This window comes from Sturnira hondurensis, unplaced genomic scaffold (genome assembly GCF_014824575.4).
Source record: "Sturnira hondurensis isolate 20B ecotype Veracruz unplaced genomic scaffold, ASM1482457v3 Scaffold0020184, whole genome shotgun sequence".
NCBI classification, from domain to species: domain Eukaryota; kingdom Metazoa; phylum Chordata; class Mammalia; order Chiroptera; family Phyllostomidae; genus Sturnira; species Sturnira hondurensis.
Window position 1 is genome coordinate 3,184,946 of NW_028092815.1, and position 26,368 is coordinate 3,211,313.

General features: G+C 42.3%; 1 protein-coding gene across 1 annotated transcript in view; it reads right to left on the reverse strand.

The window, feature by feature from the left end:
* Positions 1-19,718: 19,718 nt before the first annotated feature.
* GRIK4 (glutamate ionotropic receptor kainate type subunit 4) overlaps positions 19,719-26,368 on the reverse strand; it is a 315,020-nt gene continuing 308,370 nt past the window's right edge. Inside the window, exons 19-20 of the mRNA XM_037029059.1 lie at positions 23,124-23,242; positions 19,719-20,748 (exon numbers count right to left, since the gene is read on the reverse strand). Coding sequence (XP_036884954.1) covers positions 20,386-20,748; positions 23,124-23,242 — 482 coding nt within the window. The 3' untranslated portion in view covers positions 19,719-20,385. The remainder of the gene's footprint in view (positions 20,749-23,123; positions 23,243-26,368) is intronic.

Sequence of the window (26,368 nt, forward strand, 5' to 3'; positions counted from 1 at the left end):
ATCACATATTTATTTATTTATTTTTCCTACCTAATGGGCATGAAATGTTACTTCCTTGTTGTTTTAAAAAGTCTTCTGGTGTTTGAAGAACAGATGACTTGGCAACTCGGTGAAAACACAGCCTTATCATAAATGAAGTAGGTGATGCATGGGGCCCCAATGATAGTCAAGGAAATCAGCAGCTGCTGGTATGAAGAGTGGTTGCATGTAAAATAAAAATGTCATTGGTACTCACATTTTTACAAATTATAAACTATTCTTTTATTTCTTGTGCTGCTTTTTTTCTATTCAGATTGGGTTATGAATTTGGTGATATTGGGTGGCCAAAAAGCTCAACCTTTAGTAAAACTAAGACATATTTTTCATTTTTACCAATAGCATTATTGAGCAATGTATTCACCATTTTGTTTCACTCCCTTCTGCTATCTTTCAGGCAACTTCATAATTCCATCTTCCCAAAACCTCCCTCTTTTTGAGCAAAGAACTGTTCCAGGTACCTTTTTCAGTCTTTCAAGGAAGTGAATTTTTTTCCATTAAGAGAATGGAAAGATTGAAATAAGTTTTAAAATAAAATTAAAATTTTTTTTTTTATTTCAAAAAAATGTATTTCAAAATTTAAAAATTTTAATTTGATACATTTTATTTTTAAAAGATTGAAATAAATGGAAATCTAGAGGCTCAATGTCTGGTGAATACAATGGATGAATCAGAACTTTTCAGACAAGCTGTAACAGTTTTTGCCTGGCTTGCATTATCCTGATGAAAGATTATATTTTCTGTTGACTAATTCTGGTTGCTTTTGGTGAGTGCTGCTTTCATTTGATCTAACTGGCAGTGGTACTTGTTGGAAATAATTGTCTGGTTTTCCAGGAGGAGGTTATAACAAGGGACTCCCCTCCATATATATGACATCACTGTCTGAGGATAAAGACCAGTCTTTGGTGTGGTTGGTGATGGTTCATTTCACTTGCCCTGTGATCTTTCCCATTCCACATTATTGTAAAGTATCCATGTTTCATTGCCTATCACAATTCGTTTTAAAAAGAGAATATTTTCCTTATGTTTAAGCAGAAAATTGCATGTGGAAATACTGTCGAGAAGGGTTTTTTTACTTAATTTATGTGCAACCCAAACATCAAAGCAATTAGCATAACCAAACTGTTGCAAATGATATTCAGCACTTGATGTGGATTTTTTTAGTGTGTTGGCTATTTCCTGTGTGGCATAACATTGATTGTTCTCAATTAATGTCTTAATTGGATCGCCACCAACTTCAACTGGTCTACCCAACTGTGGACATCATCCACCAAGAAATCTCCAGCATGAAACTGCACAACCACTTTTGACACATTTGGTGAGTCACAGCACCTTCTCTACACACTGCACAAATCTTTTCTTTTTGTGTGTTTCAGATACACTTATACCTTTCTTCAAATAATAAAGTATAATATACCAAAAATGTTCCTTATTTTCTTTCATCTTCAATATTAAAATGGCTACACAAAAATTCACTAATTTTGATGTATCTTTTTTAATACATGCTGATATGACAGCTGTCACACTACAATCTAACAAAATTGTTTCAAATGAAGTTAAAGACAACTAAGCGCTACCAGAAGCAATCTTACAGAAAAAACTAAACAAACTTTTTGGCCAACCCATATACTAATAAATAAGTGAAGACTGATTGGCACCTGTCTGCATCAGGAAAGTGGTTGCTTAGAAATTTGAAAGCTGACAGTGAGTTGAACTTCCTTACACATACTTTGAGATATTCTCAGTTACTTGGGGGTGGGATGGAGGATCGGGATTCTGCCACACAGAAGTAGACTGGAATCTTGGCATACTGCGAGGGTGGATCATGCTCTGGGGAGCAGCCACAACTCCTGAGCTGGATTAATTGCTTGCATCTTGTGAACCCCAAGAAACAAGGGCTTCTGGTGGCTAACTAGACTCAAATTTTTTAAAAAAGAGAGCTTCACAGCCATGTTGCACAGGGGACTCTCACACACACTGCATTTCAGTGAAGCTGGTGCTGAATTACCTGTCTCCGTGCTGAACTGCCTGCCTGCTCTGTGTTTGTGCCATCTGAGTCAGCCCTTATGAGGAAGTTCCTAGAATCCCATTTCAACCAATAAGACTGAGCCTTTCCCCAAGTAGTCAGAGCTGCTCAGCTCTGAACAACCAGAGTGACTTTATTCTGACCAATCTGGAACAGTGCCTATTGGACCAAACAAACTGTGAGGATTTGGAGTCCTCATTTGCGTGAGGACAGACCAATCAGGGACCAGGGCTTGAACTGTCATCCAATAAGCCAACTCCCCCTGGCTTGGGGAGCACACTTTCTATCTCCACCAAACACTAAAGATGGTGTTTTCCCAGCTGAACTAAAGCACCAAAGCTCTCTCTCCAGAGCAGAGCAGAGCAGACCATGGGGGAACAGAGCTGTCTAGCCAAGAGGATCGGGGCTCCAGGGCCACCTCATAGCCATGCTGTTCTCACCTCTGTGCTGTATCCAAGTTGAGCTGTTTGCACTGAATAATGTTTCTTTCTTCACTGCACCCCAGCTGCCATTGAATTGCCACCAACAACCACCAGTTGACACTCTTAATCTGTGTCTATTTTTGCTTTGTTTTCTCCAAGCCTTAGTGAAGTTGTTTCATCATTTTAGATGTGTTGCTGTTCTGCTACAGGAAATTAAGGAAAGAGTACTAAGTCCACTTGAGTCTTATTTGTGAAAGCACAGTAGGTCTGGAGACAGGGTGGCAGCAACAGTGATTTGTGACTACACTCCAAAGCGAAGGTGAGTCTTGAGGGGAAAGAAATCTGACTAATCAATCTAGTCTCCTGTTCCCACATGCAGATTCAACTTTCATTCTAACCTTGAAAGCTGTTATTACAATTTCCCACATATGCTGCTGGAGCAGGTGAATCCTTTCCCCGGTTGTGAAATAAACCACCATTCCTTGTTTCCAGGGACTTGGTATGCTGTTGCAGAAAAAGCATGATCTTTTTTTAAAAAAATATATTTTATTGATTATACCATTACAGTTGTTCTATCCCCCCCTTCATTCCCATCCACCCACACGCTCCCTCCCCCACCATTCTCCCCCCCTTAGTTTATAACTATGTGTCTCAAGTTCTTTAGATTCTATATTTCACCCACTATTCTTGCCCTCCCCCCTATCTATTTTCTACCTACTCTCTATGCTATTTTCTGTACCTTCTCCCCACTTCTCCTCCTCCCATTCCCCTGTTGCTAACCCTCCACGCATTCTTCATTTCTACGGTTCCACACCTGATCTAGCTGTCCTCTTGGTTTGCTTTTGTTTTAGGTGTGGTTGTTCATAACTGTGAGTTTGCTGTCCTTTCACTGTTAATATTTTTCATCTTCTTTTTCTTAGATAAGTCCCTTTAGCATTTCATATAATAAGGGCTTGGTGATGATGAACTCCTTGAACTTGACCTTATCTGAGAAGCACTTTATCTGTCCTTCCATTCTAAATGAAAGCTTTGCTGGATAAAGCAATCTTGGCTGTAGGTCTTTGGATTTCATGACTTGGAATACTTCTTTCCAGCCCCTTCTTGCCTGGAAGGTCTCTTCTGAGAAATCCACTGAAAGTCTGATGGGCACTCCTTTGTAGGTGACTGTCCCCTTATCTCTTGCTGCTTCTAGGATTCTCTCCTTCATTTTAGTCTTGGCTAATGTAATTATGATGTGCCTTGGGTGTGTTCCTTCTTGGGTCCAACTTCTTTGGGACTCTCTGAGCTTCCTGGATTTCCTGGAAGTCTATTTCCTTTGCCAGACTGGGGAAGTTCTCCTTTATTATTTGTTCAAATAAGTGTTCCACTTGTGGCTGTTTCTTTCCCCCTTCTGGTACCCCTATAATCCAGATGTTGGAACATTTAAAGATGTCCTGGAGGTTCCTAAGCTTCTCCTCATTTTTTTGAATTCTCATTTCTTCATTCCTTTCTGGTTGGATGTTTCGTTCTTCCTTCTGGTCCATTGCATTGATTTGAGTCCCAGTTCCCTTTCCATCACTATTGATTTCCTGTGCATCTCCCTTCATTTCAATTAGTTTAGCCTTCATATGTTCCTCTAATTTGTGACTATAATCAACCAGTTCTGTGAGCATCCTGATAAACAGTGTCTTGAACTGTGCTTCTGAGAGGCTGGCAATCTCTTGGTCACTGAGAGTTATGGGCTCTGGGACTTTGAGTTCTTCTTGCGCCATCTTTTGGGCTGTTCGTGCCTGTTAGGTATCAGGATTGGAGCCCTAGGTGTTCACCAGAGCAGGGCAACTAAGTCACTGGATTATGATGCTGTATGTGGGGGCGGGGTCAAAGAGGAGCAATGGCGGTCCAATCTGCCTCCTCGGGCCGCTGCAGCCCCCACAGGTGCCGCAGCTGCCACAATCACAGGGGCCTATGCGTTTCATCCCACTGCACCCGAGTGTGCCACTGCCGTCAGCCCTCCACCATTGGGTTGGCCTGCAGGGGCCTGCGCGGTCCATCTCACTGTGGGTGAATGTGCGACCGTGGTCAGTCTGCCCCACACCCTGGCTGGGTCCAGGCTACTTGCACGCCTAGGTCTGGGGATCTTTCCTGCCCGACCCTGCTCCGCTGCTGGCTCCGCCCCTCTTACCGTCCCGGTTGAAGGAGTTCGTTGTTGTCACGCTTCCATATAATTCAATTTTCTGTTCTTTGGCTGTGTCTTTGTTCTCCAAACCTTTGTTGTGGTCAAACTTGGTTGTGGGAGAAGGCACAGTGTTTCCACCTAAGCCTCCATCATGGCGGAAGTCTCAGAAAAAGCATGATCTTCAAAGCCGAAAAACTTGAGTTCAGACATCCTGGGAGGAGTTTGTAAACGAACAAATCACTTCAATCCCTGAACTTCTAATTTGTTAACTCTAAAATGAGGGTAAGAATGACTACCTTAGAGAGTTACTGTGAGGATTAAATATATTTTATGTAATAGTGTCACAGGTGGACACAGTAACCAGGTTCTTGGTAATCGGGACAAAGAAATGAACTGAACACCCAGAGTTTATAGCAGAGAACATGGGAGCAAGCCAACTACAGGCAGAGATTGACCTCAGGGACTGGAGGGACTCTATTCTTTTAGTGTGGATCCTTCCTGGCTAGTTTTGGCAGGTTTTTACTATGCATGTGCAAGTAGTTGTATTACTTTAAAGCTACTGCACATGTGGTCTCCCATGATTTTCCCTGATTGGCTGCCAGGGAAGGGAGTCCCACAATGTTAATGAATGGACCCCTCCTTCTCCTGGAATCTCCCTCTACTAGGTTTGCCTTTTCCATCACCAGAGAATTATATCTCTCCATGTCAGAGATTGGTGAAAAGGAAAGGAATTATTTATTCAAGCTATACAGACTTAAGAGTAATGACTTAATGTCTTCATCAAAATCTCAAAGTCCCTTAAAACACCTCCACACACACACAGTCCTTCCTTCCCCGCTTTGCCCAGTCCAAAGTACCATATCTCAGGAAAAGAAATAGAAGTCTGTGGCTCAGGCAGCTCCGTTCTTCCTAGTAATCTGTGCTCAGCTGGTAGGCCTCCCTCAGTTCCCAGCACCATCAGCTGTGTCGCTTTCAGGATCTCCAATTAATCCAAAGCCATGCCGCACCTTCCCATGGCCCATTGGTAAAAGTCCTTTTTCATTTTTCTTCCAGGCAAAGTCTGTTCTGCTTCCTAACCCACGTGGCCAAGGGAGCACCCTAAAGCCACGGGGTCCTCACTCTCACCAAAGCTTCAGGGGTCCCCCCATCAAAGCTGTGAAGGTCCCCACTCAGGCAAAGCCATGTGGCAGTTCTCTGCTAAAGCTGCATGATTCTCTCTGCCACGTGGTGATTCTCCCTCACATGGCTGCGGGAGTACCCACTCTACCAAAAGCCAAGTGATTCTCCTCCCATTGGCTGTGCACCTGGGTTTAAATCCCTGCGCCAATCTTCCTCTGCAGCCCCATTTCCAACTCCTCCCACAATTTGCTACACTTGCCAGCCCTTCTGTATTTTCCAGCTTTTCTGGGCTGCCATGCTAAGTCTGGGCAGGCATGGCCCCTTGGCGTGGAGCCAATTATCTCCAAGTTCTCACACAGGCACTGTCACCTGGGAGAGTTGCCTCTCAGTTACATCTCCCTGGCTCAAAGCATGGTCACAGCTATTTAACATATCTATGAAATCAGTGAAAGGTTGTCGATATGTTAAATGACCTTTCTAGAGGTTATCTGCAAAACTGTTGCTATGCAGATCAACTCAATGGCCCTGCTTCATGTATCCCATGCCTCAGCTCAGACTTGTGGGGATGAGGACATCCCATATTTTTAATATTTCCTGGACACCCTGAGTTCTGGACCCCATTACAAATCTTTCTTTGGGTCCCCCTCCAGCTGCACCCTCCTACAATAGCATTAATATAATACCTGGAATACAGTAGACGTGAAAGAAACATTAGTTCCCTTCCTTCCCTGCCCCCACTCTCACCCCTATGTCTCTAAGACCAGCTTTCTGATAGAGCCAGTACCCTGGCCACTCCCAGCCCCCCAGGGTGCTTGGAGATGGGTCTGCTGGCCCAGACCTTATAAGAATCTCCATGGCCTTCACAAAGGTTGACCTTTTCTAGACCTTCTCTCTGCTATTGAGTAATAATTGACTTGTAATGATCAAGTCGGTTTAACCCAAAGAAATCACTCTATTGACAATTTCAGGCACCACAGCAGGTTGATGGGAAGGTGCAGTAATTTGGGACAGTTGGGATCTTGCAGCAATTTACACTAACCCCCAAGTCATACCACTTACCTTCAGGGTAAGGTTTGGTGTTCAGTTTTGAAGAGATTGGGTTTTTCTTTGAAAGCCTGCAGGGAACAATCTTATTTTTACTGCCCTCAAGTAACTGCTTCTCTTCACTGCAGGAAGAAATTGAGAACCAATAGCTGGAATTACGCTTCTTTGTGACACCCTTTAGTCTTGAAGTAAAATGCTTTCAGTGGCATGTGGCTGGCCTTTTCAACCTTTCAACTCTCAGTTACCATGTCTGATCTGCCCCTGAGACAGCATCCTCCTCTGGGAAGTCAACCTGATAGGGAATTGGATCAGAGTCTGAGCCTGATGCTCACCTATGGATACTCGCCAGAGCTGAAAACATCCTTCTCTTGGGCACAGTGACCCCTTACTGACAGGCTCCGTGAAAAAACTGAAAAATCAAACAAGTATAATTGTTTGACTGACTCCAGCACTGGCCACCTAGCCAGGTTTTGTCTTTAGGGGTAGAAATCTGAAATGATTCGTGTTGCTCTCATCACAGTATCCTTTCTCTGCAGGGGGCTCTGGGGATGCTGAGGGCTGTTCCTCCCACATGCTCCTCTAGTTTCACGTGGAGGCGAGTGCCAGTTGAGTCTTCTTCCAACATTCTTAAGTCACAGGGGTATTACCAGGCATGAAATCATCTAAAAACTCAATTTTAACAATTTGGTTCTTTGGAAAAAAGGAAGAAAGAACATTTCCTCTGTTTACTCTGAGATTTGCATTTTTCAATAGTGTGGTTATTTTGTCTTTCTTAATCTTTGGAGAGTAAGTGTCAGTGTTTCACCTAGATTCCAATTTGTGCATAAATCTCATTTTACTTAATTTCAATGTTTTGGCCAACTTCATGGTTTAATAATGAGAAATAAAATTGGAACCTTAATGACTACTAAGGAGGGAATTTTTATTTCATCTGGAATTATAAGAGTTCTTACAGGGTGGGTAGGGAGGGGGCCATCCAGTCAGGGAAGCTGCCACAGCTTCAGCCGAAGCAGTCCAAGAGCAGCTGGAGACACACATCTTTATACTCAGGGTATTCTCCAGTGTGGTTACTTGAAAATCCTTCAAATTCTTTTTACTCCCACCTGATGGCTATGCCCCTATTGATTAGCTGTGAACTGTTAAATGAATTTGGGCCATCTGAAATTGACCCCAGATCCCTGGAGTACCCCTTACATGCTGCTGTCTGTTGGAGCCAAGGCACATTACCCATTTCCAATATACTTCAACACAAGTTGTACAATGGGGACCCTGAGACCACAGTTATCAGATAGCTAGGCAATAGAGGGTACTGTTTCAGCACGTCCACCTGAACAGACACACTTAACTATAAGAAGCTATAAACTCTTGCTCCAGTTTGCCACTGGGGAAAGATACCCAGGGCATGGCTGTGGAGCCTGGAATCCCACCTTGTCCCAGAGCTGGGAAGAAACTCTAGCTAAGTAACTCCTCTTGTGCAGAGGGAGGAGCTCTGGTTTCTTTTGCTTGTGTAGAATAGAGTGCATCTTCTCACACAGTGATGGGGAGGCTGCTTGGTAGTGATAGCAACTGGCTAGAGGTAGACTAACCCATTTCTATATGAGAAAAAGTAATCTCAGATTCTTCCACCCCAATGGCTGTCCTTCAGGTATGATCCAGGCCAACTTTCCTCACCACATATCACTACTTTCTAAGAAGAATCCTACAATTTTACTCATGTAGCATTAATCATTTATTGACTTGACTTTATGCAATTAGACTTGACTTTGAACACAGATTGTAAATACCTCTAGGACTAACCTTGTTTTATATGTTTTATTCATTCATTCATGAATTAAATTGGCAATTAATCCACTAATTATTCCAGCACCTACTATGCTGAGAGCACTGTATAGGTACTCTAGAGACTCCAGAGGAGTATACTACCTAATTACTCTCTTCCAGTAGATCAAAATCTTATTAGATAAGCTCAGTATGCATGGAGAGAAAGTAAGAAAATAATACAGTAGCATGGAGTAAGATCACAATGATTCAAGACCACATAAAAATTACTATAAGCCTTAGCTAGTGTGGCTCAGTGGATTGAGTGCTGGTCTGTGAATCAAAGGGTCACCTGTTCGATTCCCAGTCAGAGCACATACCTGTGTTGTGGGCCAGGTCCCCCATAGGGGGTGCATGAGAGGAAACCACACATTGATGTTTTTCTCCCTCTCTTTCTCCCTCCCTTCCCCTGTCTAAAATAAATAAATAAAATATTTTAAAAAATGACTATGAGACAAAATTTTAATAATGGATGTCTTTAGGTACTGACATTTGGAGTGTTTTATTCTTCTTCCATGCTTTGGATTTGCAAAATTTTCTATGATGTATGCTCATCATTTTATTAATTAATAGACCTTAAAGTATGGGGTTAAGTGGCAATACGATAACAGAAATGACACAAAAACAAATTAAGAGTCAGGGTTAAATGAATGATCCAGAACATAGGTTCCTTCAGCATCTAGGATGGAGATGTGCACATAAATGATGTTGAAGGAACTTTTTTTGGACCATAAAATAGTAAAGGTTTTTTTTAATATAAATTCTACTAGTTGATCACATAATTCCTTTTAACATCTTTTGTAATCATGTCTTTCATTATTAAATACATTTCTTCTATTATCTTGTAAGTACATGTTCTTTATCTCTTCAACAAGATAATTACATGTTGTGTTCCATATTGTTCCCCCCTTACATTATAGTTCTGTACACTTCTGTCCTTAATAGTAAAGACTTTGGAGTCAGGCAGCTGTGTTCAAATTCTAGTTCCACCACAGGCTTCTAAACTAATGCTGGCTGAGTAAAACAGTTTCCTTTTCTATAACACAAAAATGAAATCTACCTGTTGTGAACATAAAAACAGCATACATAAGACACAGAGCACATTATCTGGCGATTCTTAAGTATTTAATAAAAGATAGCTATTATTATTAATTACTCTTTTATGATAATCATCATAATAGGTCATCTAGTCTGACTTCCCACCACATGAAGTATCCTCTTTGATATCCTCACGTTGCTAAGATGTCTCTGATCTGTCATTAACTTGCAAATTTAGAGTGATGGGGAACTCATTGCTTTGAAAGTCCTTCCTGTTATTGATCTGTATTTTGTATCTCAGAATGTATTCGTACCCTCAGCTGTACCTACAAATCTTTCTCCCTCTCACCAGTGCAAAGCATTTAATAAAATTTACTTGTTTGAAATGATAGAGTTACCTCTTTGGTCTCAATATCTTTGGTATAATCCTAATGGTAGGGAAATGAACTGAAATGGAGAACTGACTACTGGAGGGTCCTTCCAGAGTAACAGGTCTAGGTGGCAAACTTCTGGATCTACAAGGGCTTTATATACAGGGTCTGGCAAAAGTAACACCTGCTTGAGTATGGTTGGTAAGATAATATGGGGGTAATAATTTATAGTTTTAATTCGAACATTTCACCTAAAATGTCATATCGTGTGCTTGAGTGCAATATTGTTATGTTATAGAATGCATATGATTTTATAATAAAAGATTTTGTAATAAAAGGGGCATTATTTGTGCCAGAACTTGTATAATTTTCCTCATTTTAGATCGTTATCTCTGATCACTGAATAGAGATCTTTCTCTGGAAGAAAACGCAGAGCAGCTGGATGCTTCCATCAAGGTGTGCTACATTAAAACTATCAACGCTTATTAGTCACAGAATCAAAATGATTTGTCTGCTTCAACAATAAAAAGCAAGAGTCTTACCTAATGAAAAATCCAATGTATGTGGAACCCTGTCTGAATTTATCCTTTGTAGAGCAAACCACCCCCTCCCCCAGAGGGGGTTATCACAGTGGAAGGTATCTTGGCACCAGAGATAAAGAGAAGTGAGTTTGAACCTTTGCCTTTCACTTCTGAAGCTTGGTTTTTACTTGCTGTAGACTTTTAAACATGTCATTTAACTCCCAGAAGGCTTTGCTTTCTCTCCTGAAAATACTGATATTTTACTGAAAAGACTATCATGAGATTTAAACAAACAAATGTTTATGCTGTGTTAGGCATGTAGCTAATACTGAAGAAGTTCTGGCTCCTTCATTCTGCTCCCTTCCTTTACCTGTATCTAAATACTTAGGAAAATAGTAGCTTTTTCTTAATATCATCAAAATGGACCAGAATACATATTAGAACTATATGGTAATCAATCTACATATTAAGAACTATAGTTTCTTGACCTTTAAATAGTTATGATCTTCTCACATTTAAAAAACAAGCCTTACCAAGGGAAAATTTTTTTTCAGTTTTCTTGGAGAGTAAGGAAGAAACTGAACTTGATTTTTATTATTTTGGTAAAGAAACAATCACATTTACTCTGAGCAAGTACTGCCCTAATGAACATATATTGAAATGAATAGCCCATAATTTGTGTTCTGTTAATTTTATTTTGGAACAGAATTTTTTATGATAATGAGGACAGAAGGGCAAGACTGATTGATTTTTTTTCAAAATTGGCTGGGAGTCAGAAGGCTGAATTCCTACAATGTGTATAAAAGGCATGTTGAGGGCTGGAAGAGCGTGCAGAATGGAGCCAGAAACCTACAATATAATCATCTAAGTTCAGGCCCAGTAAAATAAATGAAGGCATGTTTCACCTAGTATAGAGCACTGAGTTGTTCTATGCACAGTTGCTTTTATAACAAGGGTGTATGAGCATAATTCTGCCTCTCACTTTCACACTTGCGACTTTTTTATGTACATTTGCCTTCAGTTGAATTTTTCTCACTCAGTTTTGGGAACCAAGAATGTGCAAGGAATTTTACACACCATGAAATAATAAAAAGGGAAAAAGCCATTCTGTCTGTACCTTAAGGGCCTTCCCCTGGCAGGCAGGGATAAGAGGAATAGCATATGTGCCAAGTACATGTGATTCAATGCAGAAAGTGATAAGCACCATAAGGAGAGAGTGGGACTGTTCAGGAAAGGGAGAGGTGATTTTCCTACACCTTTGGGGTTGGGGATCATTCAAGACTTCAGAGGGGTGATTATATTTAAGCTGGATCCAAAAAATGGACAGTCTTTGGCCATGTAGACATGAATGGGAAGGGCATTACAGGGAGTGGGAAGTATCAAAGCAAAGGCAGAGAAAAATAAAAGCATGAGACAAGTAGGGTGAATGCAGAGCATGAATAGTGTGGTTTGGCTGCAGGGTGAGATGGCATGCAGGTACGAAAAGTGCCCCAGAGGCTGAAGGATCAGCAGGGTCTGGGTCAGGGAGACCTTTACATCCTTGGGAAATAATGGTAGCCTCAGCAAATCTGCTGTTTTACTTGAAAGGAAACACATGGTAGCTGAATAAAACTGTTGTTTCTGAATTCTGCACTTGATTGGCCAACTTCACCATTCAAATTTTAACAATTTTATTGTCTGATCTTTCTGAAAATTAATTTCTGCCTAAAATAAACAAGGCCTTTGATAATTATGGAGTAAATGGAAGTTGATTGCATTGCTCTTGTTGTTACAGAGTGTGTTTAATAACACTATGAAGCTAGAGGGACTTTGTTTTACAGCTGTTGGGGGTGGGGAGAGAGGTATTAAGAAGTCAGCTCAGGCATCTTATCACTGAACTAGGAATGGGGGGAAATTGGCTTTATTTCATGCATCCACATAAATGTTTGGCTCAGAAATAAATTACATCAGAGACCACTCAGTGAGAATTAAGCTACTAAAAGCCAGAAGATTAAACCCAGCAACTGTATCCAGAAGCAGGGAGAATTGCAGAAGGGTAATGGAAAGTGTCTTTCCTCTTTTGAAACGACGGGAACCTGCAGGTCTGTGTAAACTGTCTCCCCAAACACATGCCAGTTTAGCTGAGATAAAAGTGGGGGAGCTACAGAGAAAACAACTTTGAATCCTCTGTGTAGAGAATTATTTTTCATCTGATCCTCTTTAAACTAGTTTTTAAAGTCTTGCCACTGCATCTGAGCATGCGGGCATGCATACACAGACTCCTGGGAATGCTGCTCTGTTGGGCTTACCTCTTGTGACTTCCCTCCTTTGACCAAGTTTTGATGATTTAAAATGCTTTTCTATGCTCACTTAGTGCTACAGAAGTACAGATGATGTAGAAATGGAAATGACATACTATTATTTTTAATAGAAAAGTTACTAAAATCTAATCAGAACAATCCAAGTAGAATAACTTTCCAGGACAATTCCGTGTGTTACAGAGAAAAGTGTCGTTTAAAGGGATTGTAAGGAAAATTGTTCTAAATGTTCCCTTACATCAGAAATTTGTGATCTTGGTTCTGTATTAATTTTTCACATTGTTTTCAAACCTTCATTCTGCATTCATACTCCTTTCCCCCAGTTTAAAAGTTATGTAAAAAAAAATAGGCAAAGGACCTGAATAGACAGACACTTCTCCAAAGAGGACCTACCAATGATCAAATTCAGAGTCACTAATCATCTGGGAAATGCAAATGAAAACCACATGAGATATCAGTTCACACCCGTCAGAAGAGCTATGATCAGTAAAACAACAAACAAGTGTTGGTGAGAATGTAGAGAAAAGGGAACCCTAGTGCAGTGTTAGTGGGAATGCAGATTGATGCAGTCACTGTGGAAAGCAGTGTGGAGGTTTCTCAAAAAATTTAACATGGAACTGCCTTAGGACCCAGAGATTCCAGTGCTGAGTATATATCTGAAGAAACACAAAACACTAATTCAAAAGAATATATGCAACCTTATGTTCATTGCCATGTTATGTACAATTGCCAAACTATGGATGCAAACCAAGTGCCCATCAATAGACAAGTGGATAAAAAAGCTGTGGTACATATATACTACTCAGTCATAAAAAGAATGAAATCTTACTATTAGTAACATCATGGGTGGACCTAGAGGGTATTATGCTAAGTGAAATACACCAGTCAGAGAAAGACAAATACCATATGATTTCATTTACATGTGGAATCTAAAGAACAATATAAACAAACAAATAAAACAGGAACAGACTCATAGACACAGAAAACAGACTGATGGTTGCCAGATTGGAGGGCACAAGGGGGTCTTGATAAAAAAGGTAGAGGGATTGAGAAGTACAGACTAGCAGTTACAAAACAGTCACAGAGATGTAAAGTACAGCATAGAAAATATTGTCAATGATACTGTAATAATATTGTTTAGGGCCATGGTGAATACAGGAAATTTGGAGGGTAGCACTTTGTAAAATATATGATTGTCTAACCATTGTGCTGTATACATGAAACTAATACAAAATAATGCTAAATGTAAACTGTAATTGAAAAAAATTAAAAAAAACAAGTAAAATAAAAAAATGGAAGTAGATTTCCATGGTATTTAGAATAAAATCCAAACTCCCTTTTAAAAATTGTGTGATTTTTTTTTTAAAAGAGCTCATAGTCCACTTTGGGCCATTTCCTTGCTATTTCATTTAGTCTTTCTGTTTTCTGTTTGGCTGAGACTGTTTGTCTCTGTAGCTAATCTCACAAACACAATTTAAAGAAGCCTGGGAATTAGATAGTGGTGAAAATCTCTAATCATTGTTGACAGCAAACAGGAAGAAGCATAAGGGGAGAGTCAGAGCCCTGACCACCACCCCTGTAGCCCCAGCCCTGCTGTGGGTGAAAACAAACAACAGCAAACACGCTAGCTCTTATCAGCAGAACACTGAATTTGTGGACACGTAACCATATTTCAATCCAAGGTAGACTAAGCAGCTCTTGTTTTTCTACACATCAAAAAATGTTGTGTGTCCACTTATGTAATACATCATTGTTCACTAACTCCAATAATGTCTTTAACAACCCCCAAGACACACCCCTGCTTCCTCCACAGAAGCCAGTCTCCATTACCCAGAATCCTCAGCCCCTCCGAATTTCTACATGGTTTATATTCCAAATCATACACTCCAGCACTTTGATATTTTGTGCTTTACACTGCTACTTACAGGTAAGTTTTATCTTCCCAGAGTCCAGTTTATTCTCTTTCTTCATCATTTTCCATAGGGTCTAAAGTGGGGCGTGTGCTAAAGAAACAGCCTCTCAAGACCACTCAGCAATGCGGGAACAAGTGCCAACAGGAGGAGCAGCCTTTGGGCCCCATTTCCCTCTGGCTTTTTTTTTTTTTTTTTCGACAGAGCCAAGAGAAAACATTAGATTGAGTGCAAGGAATACTGACGTGGACAGAATTCTTCAGCTAATTTTCTGGCAGGGTTGTCAGCACAGGTAGCCAAATATTCATAAAGGAAGGAAGGGAAAGAAATCAAACATTATTAGGCATAATAAACTGGGGCACTGAGCCTGTTGCTTCACTAAGAAGTTACAGTTTCAAACACTCCCCGGGGCATCCTCCACCCTTGTGACCAAACTCTCCCAAAGTGGGCAGGAAGGATCGTTATGAGGGTGGGTGGGAATAAAAACAGCAGGCGAGACCCCTCCGCTGGGCTCATGTTCAGTGGAAGCCAAGATGGCACGGGGTGGGGGTGGGGAGGTGCTTCTACCCTGAGGCACGTGCAGTAGGAGCTAAGACAACCACCATGGAGGCTGGTCAGTCTAGCCTGGGAGAAGGATCTGATTGAGTAAGGGACCCGGGACCCAGGACCCAGAAGATCTAGGAAACGGATTGGTTACAGGGGGACCCAGAGTGGACTGGCAAAAACTTTGAAAACTAATTGGTTAGTTTAAAGGGTTCTTGGTTCTTCCCAAGCCCAAGATAATATAATCCCAACTGAATAAAGCAGCTTTCTCCTTTTCCCTTACGCTCACCCTCGCCCTGGTAACACATGCTGGCCCCATTTGTTCAGACGCTCTTTCAGAGTTAGCCCTGTGCATCTAGCAGCCATGCAGACTCCAAGCGCAGCACAGCGCAGCACCAGCCTCCGCAGTGCAGCTGGGAGCAGACTAAGCCTGCTGGATGCAGATAGATGTGGCTGAAACAGTGGTGCACAATGCTGGGCCCTGGCCCTGTTTCTGAGCCTGAGGAGGACAAGGCCGCACTTTTCCACAGAGGGACAGGGCTGAACCCAGGACAGCCCTTTGTGTTTACTTCAATAAACCTGACCAGGCCACAGCCTCCCATGCATGGGCCCCTGGAATGCTTTCCTTGGGATTCGGTGGAAAAGCCCCATTTCCACTGGCAATAGGAGGATCATTGCGCTTACCTGTCTCACCTCCACCCTCTACAGTACAAACCCTTTAGGTCTAACTTCTTAACAGAGTTAAGTGTCTACACATAACATCAATCATAACGTGCCAATTCCCTGACATGCATCAGTAAATCCCAGCCACTGAGACATTTGTATACATGCTCTTAGTTAATTTATGGACAGGTTAGCTGTTCAGTTTTTTCATGCCCCTTCTTAGGGCCTCAACTCTTCTGCCATTTGTGATTAACGAGGTTGTTTTCTCCTTGATTGTCTTCTTTCTTTCTTGATCTCAGCACTAGCTCTGCTATTTGTGTAATTAGTTTTTCTTTTTTCTCCACATTTTGAATTTAGTATGAAAGTAATGAAATTTGAATAATAATGTTCTATCAATAGAGACAGAATTTCTCTTGCCTGGTTGCCCTTAAAGTAAAATGGGATTTTTGACACCTTCAGTTCTAAAACTTAGAGATTTTTCCCCCTGGAAGTCTCACTCAGTTCATTTCTACACAGATGTATTTTTTCCCTCTGAGAAGGATGTTCTGAAGGTGCAATATCACCAGTCTTTGAGGAGCTCACTGTAGGATGACTAAGTCGTCAGCCCCCAAGGACACTCTTGTTTGGATAAGTGGGGACTTACCTGTGGGGAGAAAGCTGCCTTTCACAGAAAGGCATGGGAATAGCTCACAGCTCAGGCAACTAAAGGCTTAATTTCTCTCTTTGAGCAGGTGCCATAGGAAGCACTAGCTTTAAGCAAAATCTTTATGAAAGGATTCCTTCTCTGAATTTTCCAAACAGGCCTCTTTGTTATGACCCCAGGGGAGCTGACAACTAGTCAGGGAATCAAATCTCCCTTATCATTTCTAGACCATTTTACCTCACTGTGCACACCTCACTGGTGGGGGGTTGGGGGGGCCTGCAAATAGTTCTCTCCAACTTCACTCAAACCAATCTGCTGTGTCTGAAATGCCCCTGCCCTTTCTGGCCTTGTGTATTTGACTCCTACACCATGGGGAAATCCCCTTGGATTCCGAAAGAAAACTAAACTCCTTGGAATCCAAAACTAATAAACTTTCACAGAGTGGCCCCAAGTGGATTGGTTATCGTGCTGTTTCAGTCTCACCTAACCAATAAGAGGACTGGCTGGCAAGTTCCCAGGATGAATATTCTCATATGAGCATTGAATTAGAGAAAGCCAAAAGATTTTTGGCCATCTACCTGCTCAACTTACACCCCACCTGAGTTCTGAGGTAGAGATCTTGTGACGGTTGGGGCCTTGCAAAGCAATTAAAAGAAATAAAGCAAAGTATTATATTTTAATTGATGTAATCTTCAAGCTCCCAGTGGAATCTTGGGCGATATCTGACTAGAGTTACCCTGGGTATCAATAGATGACTATTCTGTGAAAGTGCCTTTAAGAAGACAAAACCCTACAAATCCTGAACTTCATTAACATGTGTTTCTGTTTGGGAGAGATTGGCTCAGAGTCCCAGGACTACAAATTGAAAGAAGCCACCTAGACTTTTCTGGGATCCGAACAAAGAGCCAAAGTGGGTGGGGAACAAAGAGGGCAGGGGAGAGAGGGATAAAGAGAGAAGGGCAGGTGGAGGGGAAGACACAAAGTAGGTTTATATTTTTATTTGCTTTTGGAGTGCCTGGATAGTAGACATGCCAGACCATATTTTTTCCAAACCAAAACAGCTTTCATCCATCACTAACATTTCAGGGTTTGTTTCTGTTTTATTATAAATATTTCAGTCAAAGAAAGATAAACAGACAGGAAAAAGTGTTTTATACAGTATAGAGAGTCAGATAGAAAATACAGAATGGAAAAGAAAGTCAACAACCAACAAGATAAAAAATAGAGACCAAGGATGAGAACTAGCTGGTTGCAGATCCACTCACCAGCTTGAGTGAGGTGGAGAGATGGTCTCCACAGCAAACAGAAATTGCCCAGTGCTATCACTCTTACCTTTGTTCCACATGGCGGCTAAAGGAACAGACTTTATAAATGAATCATGGAACATTTATTTCACTAACCCATTAAAAAAGGTTTGCTATTGATCAAGGTATATATTACTTATAAAAGTGAGTGCTTAGAAAAAAAACACCCCCTCCCAGCCCAAATGTGGTCCCAAATGTGGTGCCACGTTGTCAGAAGCGAGGGAAGGAACAGTGGGTGGGAGCAGTGCGGCACCACCAGGGTCTGCGGCGGTCTGCTTCTGGGCGCCCTTCCCACCAAATCCACCTTTCCCCATAAGGCTTGAGGCAAGGTTTAAAAAAAATACTCATGTCCTGCACAGCTTGCTATCATTTAGTGTTTAAAGAGGAAAAAATAAAAAAGAATTCAAATTCACAAGAGAGAAGGTCAGCCTAGGACAAAACTGGCATCTCTTATAGGACTGATTATCCCAATCAGAGGTACCACTTGGTCCCCCCTGAGTGGCAGCTCTAATTGTCCTGCCACAAAGACAATGTTGACCTACCCAAATAGCAAAATCATGGATTAAGCTCATCATCTTCCAAAGATGTCTTTATTTTAGTACATTCAGAACAGAAACAACATGAGGACAATTTGATTGAAGGTGGTGGTGGTGGTAGAAGTGGTGGTAGTGGCAATTTATTTCCCGCTTCCTCTAAACCTTTTAAGTTTACAATCATAAGTTGCATAGATTTAAGTTTTCTATCAGAAAATGAAAACTCTCTGCATGAAACCCCCAAATGGTGAAAACAAGCAAAGGTCAAGCAGCTGTTAGAAGCCTTGCCCCTGCCAGCAGATGAGCACTCCAGCTCCTGTAAACACCTAACAAGCAGCTCTCTGAAAGCCTGGAAAGCATCCAGAACTAATTTTGCAGATGGAAGAGAAGTTTGGTGCTTTGCTAAGGTCACACAGGGGGGCTCCCATCCGGGCTGAGGTTAGAACTCAAGAATTTCCAGTTCACAGATCTGTGTATTGGCTATGAGACCCACCTGTCTCCTAGGACTACAGCAAACTCTTGATTATTTATGATCTTCATAAACACACACTTGCGCACACACATTTGCACCCAGGTCTCATGTCTAATAACAAGAAATCACCCGATCCATAGTAGCCTTGGGGCCTGTCTTCACAGGAAGCTACTGACTTTGGTCAAAAGAGATACAGTTGACAAACAGTGCATCACAGCCAGGGGGCCCTTCTTTGTCCTCTGTGAATGCCGTCCCCTGTGAATGGGACTCCACAGTGGGAAATTCTCTTCCCTCTCTGCTCCTTAGACAAGGCTCCAGGTAGTCTGTGAGCTCTGCTCTTCTTGCCTCTCTTCCTCAGAGAGCACAAAAGACCGAACCAAATCCCATGATAGTGAAAATTGGAAAGAGAAGAAAAGGACACATTAACCCCAGGTTTTTTTAAACCCAAATTGAAAGAAGTCAGAATAGATTCTTCTGGGATCCGAACAAAGAGCCAAAATGGTGGGGGGATGAAGAGGGCAGAACCCCAGCCATTCGAAGGTTTCTCTGAGAAAACTAGGAGTTAACTGGTTTGGGGTTCTGTTTCTCTGAGTAAACTATGAGTTAACTGGTTAAAGTAATGTTTAAACGTTTAAACATTACTTTTTAAAAGTAGTCTTTAAAGTAATGTTTAAACATTACTTTAATGGACTTTTGTTTGAGCTCTCCCCCTTATTCTTCCTCCTCCCTGAGACCCTTCTCCTACATTTATGCTGCCGCTGCCCCCCCCACCCCCCCACCCCCCACACACACACAGACAGAAAGGGCAGTTCAGCACCTGAAACCTGACACGCTGGCCGCTCAGTTTCCTAAAATTTAGGAAAAAGGATCAGGGATTATTTATACTTCTGTTCCCTAACCCAGTCTACCCCTCCAGATAAACAAGAAAACAAAAACAATGAATAGAATTGAGAAGACAACAAAGAAGAAAAGGGGAAGAGGGGAGAAAAAGGGGGAAATCACTAACAAAACGTCAACAGAAGTATGCAAATCCAGCAAAGAAAAATTTCCCTGTTGAGTTTATTTTTTTTCTTGTAAGAACTAGACCCAGAGTACAATGGCCCCTTCCTAATGGGAAATTCCACCAATTCACTGGCCTGGCCTGGCCTGGGACGGACCCCCGTCCCAGATTGTCATTTTGGCGGCAACGAAAGGCTCGCTGGGAAAAGAGGGGCCCTGGTGGTCTGCTGGGAGGGTGTCCCATCCCCACTCGGGGGGCGGGGGGGGCAACGCCTCTGGGTGCACCCGGCTTCCGGACCAGGGCGCTGCCTCTGGCCGGGGCGTTGGCCTCTTGATCCTTTTGTAAAATTACTGGATCCAAAACCCGGAGAAAAGTGTGGACACTTTCTAGTCCGGGCTCTGGACAGCCTGTAGTGCCGCCAGGCTCTGGAGCCTCCCTGCCTGGCCTCCGAGAGTCCTGCGCCGCTAGGGTTACTCTGGCTCGCTGCTGTTGGTGGCCTTGTCCCACTCCAGACTGTCCTCGCTGCGGGCGGGTGACGGCCGGGCCCGCAGGCCCTGGAACCTGCGGCACTCGGGGCAGACGCGGATGTGTGTGCAGCCGCGCGCCACCAGTGCGGCCTCCTGGGCCAGTCTCTGCGCCAGCTGGTCGGGCTCCCCTGCCCCAGCGCCGCAGAGCTTGCCGTTGCTGAGAGTCGCCGTGCCCTGCGGCTGGCGCTCCTCGGGGGCTGGGGGTCGAGGCCGTGGCCCCCCCGCGCGCCGCTGGCGGGGGTGGACTCCGTCCTGACACAGGATGATGCTGCGCAGCTCCATCACCATCTCCTGGCAGACAGACACCTGGAAAACACGAAGGGGTCACAGCCCAGCCTCTAAGAGCCAGCCCCTGGGGTCCCCTGCACGTCTGCTTGGATGAGTTTAGGGCCTGCGTCACAGAATCACCCGTAGGTATGTATAATCTTGGACAAGAAGATTATGTGAAGGCCTTTCAATCCATCTCCTCACTCCCAGCTCCCAGTTAATACTCAAACGCCCCAGTATAATGTTCAGCAGCCCTGCCAGCTGGTTGCCCAGTCTTTGTTAGAACACCTTCAAAGACCAAGGCCTTTTGGGGATAGGATAGAGCCCCTGTTTATCTGTTGTTGTTGTTGTTGTTGTGTGTTTGCTTGTTTTTGCATTTCTATTAAATGTTCCTTGGGTCTACTGAGTTAAAAATTATGCTCTCGGAAATTTTCCATTAACACCAGTTAAATTTGGACCCAGAAGCCCACTAAATTAATAGCCCTTTTACTCTATGTGAGTCTATCGGGTATTTGAAAAAGCTACATGTCTGCATAAACATTCTGTTCTCAGGCTGATGATTCTCATTTCTTTCGACTGATTGGTTAGAGCTGGAGAAGATGCACTCTGATCACTGGAACCACAAAACCCACTGGAATAGTACTCCCACAGGTCCCATCCCATGACATAAAATCCAGAATATTCTGGACTTTAGGAAGGTAATACAACACACTTGCAACTGTTATGTGTCACACCCAGTGTGGTCTGGGGCAGACTCCACACTGAAACGCACTGACATTTCTGTGGCAAAATGCATGTGCCTTCACACTGAATGGGTCAAAGACCATACACAATAGTTTCATATCAATCAAGTTTTGTTACCAAATGTATTTGCTTGACGCACGTATAAAAAACTTGGAACTTTCTGAACCTCTTAGATTTCAGAATTATGGACAGAGAATCATGAATCTGGACTGCTGCTACTATTACTACTATTATTCCCACTTCACAGATGTGGAAATGGAGTCTCAAAGGTTATATACCTTGCTAAAGATTACTTGACTGGTAAATAACTGAACCAGAATTTGAACCTAAACTCATCCACTCCAAAGAGCATGCATACTCAATTTAGTTGACTACCCTGTGTTAGAAAGGACGCCTTCCAAGACCCTGATGAGAGAAGAAGCCTTCCGTTGTTTCATGTTCTTTCTTCTAGTCTTCCGGTTCTGTCAATAGCACTGTTGTTTGACCATAGCCAAACAGCTAAGGTAGCTCTTACTCTTCTTCATCTTAGCTATTTGGAGTCCTCACTGGATTCTTCAAGGTACGTCTAGGCTATGGGGTGAGAGGCTGTGGGGTTACTCTTGGGAGAGTAACCAAATATGTGTAGATTCTTTACTTGAAGCAGCTACAGAGAAGTAGTATCATCTAAAAGAATATGGCCTGAGTAAAAATTGAGACCTGAATTCTAAACAAACTATTGGTACTAAATAGCAGAGCCTCTATGCAAGGAATTCAACTTCTCTGTGCTTTTAATAATAACTATAACAGGTAAAACACCACCACTGGCCTAATCTGTTACATGTGACAAGAATGCAACAACTTGCATCTTTTGACTGTGCCTTTCATAGAAATAGAGAGATAAAAGACACAGTCCTAATTACAGCACAGTGTGTAAGTGCCTGGTGCACAGGTCATACTCGTGTTGGAAAGGTGGTGGAGTAATGAACTCTCCTGGCCCAGTGAAGGAGGCAGGAGAGTTGAAGAAGGCTTCACAGGGAAAGGAACACCAAATTGGCCTTCTTTCTATAAGTAATAAATAAGTAGAATTCATGTAAGGAGTGGACAACAGTGAAAAGCCAGCAAAACTGTAGAGAAACTAAGCAATCTTTACTTGTAGTGGAAAGCATACTTAAGATGGAAGAACTAAAGTTATGGTTTCCATTAGAAAGCTGGTACTTTTGGCTGTTTTCCTTCAAAATGATACATCTTCAATTATACTTGTATAAGACTTTGTTGTTCTTAATTATTTTTTCACATATCCATTTGCTGGGCTGTTTCCTAGAATAACAGTCCCCAACCTTTTTGGCACCAGGGACCAGTATTTCCATGGAAGGGGCAGGGTAGAGTCAGGGCTCAGAAGAGCTTGAGCTTCTATCACACCCAGTTCCTAACAGGTGTGTGGCCCGAGGGGTTGGGGACCCTTGTCCTGGAAGAATCTGAAAACCCCAGGTGTTCAATGCTCTTTCTGTGGCTGCATGACTAGCAGGTGCTGAAGCACTGACCAGGTCTCCAGCCCTTGGGTCTGTCCCATGGGTTATCCATCTTACTGTGGGATCTCACAGGATCTGACTGAAATGACTCTTGTCTGTGCACAAGCCTGTAAACTTGTCCCTTATGCCAACGCTACAGGTCACACCCCTTTGGAGGTTTACCTCAGTCACTTCTGAGTGTCGGAGAGTCCACAAAAACTCCAACATAGCCATAAAAATGGCTACAATTAAGCCACAAATAAGAACCACAAAAATTCCACCAATATTTTCCATTCCCAGTCCTGTAAGAAAGTGATAACAAACAAACAAACAACAACAAAAAAAAACAGTGTAAAAGAGGTGGAAGACATAATCATTCTACCAAAAATTTTCAAAGTCAATTAAATGACAAGAACTTGAGACTCATAGATGGTTTATGTGCATATTCCTTGAAGAGGTATGATTCTCTTGAAAAAAATGGAGCATAGCTGGAGTAAAAGAACGGAGGGGGAAACCTAGTTGCAGAGGCTGGAGACTGGTGAAAAGTTTCTGACAGGGACTCTGGGAGTGGGTGGTGGGGATCGTTTTAAGAAAAGAGCTCAGGGAAATTTGTGTTAGCTTGTGATACCAAAATACCTGTACATTCTAGTGTTTGCATAAAAATGTTAATCAATATTACTCATGTGTTTGCTTGATATAGAGCAATTGTTTTAACCACACTATAATAGTTAGAAAAAATACGTTTACTAAAATACAAATTTGGAAAATAAAACTTTTCATCTTACTTTTTATCCTACCAGACCAGTAGCATTGGGAACCAATGCTACCTGCCATTAGAACTGCCTGGGAAGTTCGTTAAAATATAGATTCTTAGTCATTCCCCCAGACCTAGCAAACCCATATCTCTGGAGATGGGGCCCAAGAATCTGTATCTTAAAGCACATTTCACAGGTAACTCTTTTCCAGCCTTGGTGTTTTTTAGAAGTATTGTATGTGCCTGCAGGTTCCTTTTAGTCAGGCATAGTTTCTGGCTGGGCCCTCATTGTCCAGCATGACACCTGACATGTAATATACTCAATTAACATCTGTGAAATTATATGGTTGTTTCATTTCTACAGTGTCAAACATTAAGTTTAGCTGAGTAACTGGATGCTACTTTTGGTATTAAAGAAACCCATCCAAAAGCATCTTTCATCCAGGAAAATGCCAGGAAGTCCATTTATGTTCTGTGGTATTCTAAAATGCTCACACGTCTTGACTGTTCAATCAGCGGTGCCGTTGCGGGCCGCAGCACCGCAGCAGCGTCAGGGAAAACCCGCTTCCCACAGCACTGAGAGCTCAGCCATGATTCAGGAGCAGAGATCTGACACTACTTTATGCACCTGAGAACTCTGGAAAAAGAGCCCTTAACAGCTATATCAGGGTGCCTTGGGTTCCCTCTCACAAAGCCTCAAGTGGGTGTCTGTTGGTTTTACTCTGGTTTTAAAGTGACAGAGCACAGTGCAGTGCCTGCCTGCCCCGCTAATCTGCTACCATGGCTCCAGGGACTCACACAATGACTGTGTCAAATGGACTATGTGCTCTGGTCTGCAGCTGCACACAGTTGACTCTGGAGCACCTATCTGGATGAGACCCTCTTTTGAATAATAAAAAACGGGGTTATTTTAAAACTCAATTTCAAGGAAGGCATATGGGTTTGGAATAGATTCCTACCTTTGAGGAGAAAGGTGCTTGGGGTTTATTTGAACACATGCCTCTAACCTGGGACCATTTGGGCAGAAGGATTTTGACCCTAGGAACTTCAGGATCTTTGGGTGGGGTAGGGTGGGGTGGGCAATAGGAACATTTAAGAGAGAATACACAAGGATCTGGCTGGAATGAGCAGGCAGATGCTCCACTTGCATGGGTAGGGGAGGTGAGAACTGAGGTACTGGGATGTCATCTGAGCATCATGGATGGCCTAGCTTCTCCAGCTGCCCCTGTGGAGAAAGGCTGGAAGGACAGCTCCAGGGAAGGTTTAGTGGCCAAGGATGACCACCTATTCAGGTAAACAGTTCCTGAGTGACTGTTGAGATACTTAGTATATGCCTCTCCAGCCACTTTGGGATAGTACTACCTTATATAGAACAAAAGACCAGGATTCCCTTGAAGGCCTCCCACCTCCCCTCCCCTCTTTCTGCAGAACTGGCGTCCTGCTCGCCACTGGGTCCCATTCCCACCTCTTTGAGTCACCCCAGCCCTCTTCAGTCTTTCCTCCCCACTTACTCTTTCCAGTCATACACATGCACACTCACATTCCTCCCTTCTCAAAAAAAAAAAGTGAAAAAGTCCTTCTTTCCCTTCAACTCTGTCTAGTGAACACGCCCTTACTGTCTTTCCTTTCCTGAACAAGCTTTTTTGAAACAGTTATTTATATCAGAACTATTTTAAGATGTTTTAAAGCCCTTAAAATGCTTACATTTGCAGACCCCGACTCACATAAAAGCAAGTAGAAGAAAATGCATCCATGTCTTATGTTAAAGGCATTTTTAAAAATTTGCTTCTGAAATGATTGAATGAAAAGAAAGGGTTAATTTATAATTGTCTGTGATTTCTCAGTCTCAGCAATCTTTGGTTAAATGAGACAAATCTAATACAAATTATTTCTAAATAATGAAGTTTTTATAAATATTAAATTTAAAAAGTAATAGTCAAAACAATGTCACACTTTGAAGATATTTAATTCAACATGTCTGTCTTAATTTAATTTTGCAGTTTTCTTTTTGCATTTGGAAACTACTAATTTTCTTCAGACCTCAAACATAATTTTGGGTGCTGGAAAGACTTTTAGGTCCTGAGTAATCTTGTCTGTGGTACCTGAAACAGGTCCGAATTCACTTCTGTTTTTCCTACTCGCTCCTCATCCCATGCAGTTTTGTCCTGTACCACTAAAACCACCCTCACCAAGTTTACCAGTGAGCATTTTATTTCTAACTTACTGGGGAAATTTCTGGTCCTGATCTTAAGTGACTGCTTGTAGTACTCGACATTATCAATCCTACCCCTTTACAGCTTTTAATAAAACCATTGCTCTCCATTGTCTTTCAATCTTCTCAGTCACCTTTGCTGGCTTGGAGGCACAGTCTCTCCTTAAAATTCTGCATTTAGTCTCTTGCCTCTCTTTCATGCACTAGGCTATTACCAAGTCCTGCTGATTTTATCTCTATCTCTCCTACCACTTCCCTAGTTCAGGCCCTCTCTGTCTCTTGCTTGGATTATTGCAGCATCCTCCAAAAATATTTTCCTGTTTGTAGCTGTGTCCTCCTTAACTCTTCCCTACACAGAGTTGCCTCTGTGGTCTTTCTGAAATGCAGAATCTAACTGTGACACATCCTTTAGTGACACAGAACAGTTTAGAGCTCCTACCACACATCATTATTGCTCCTACT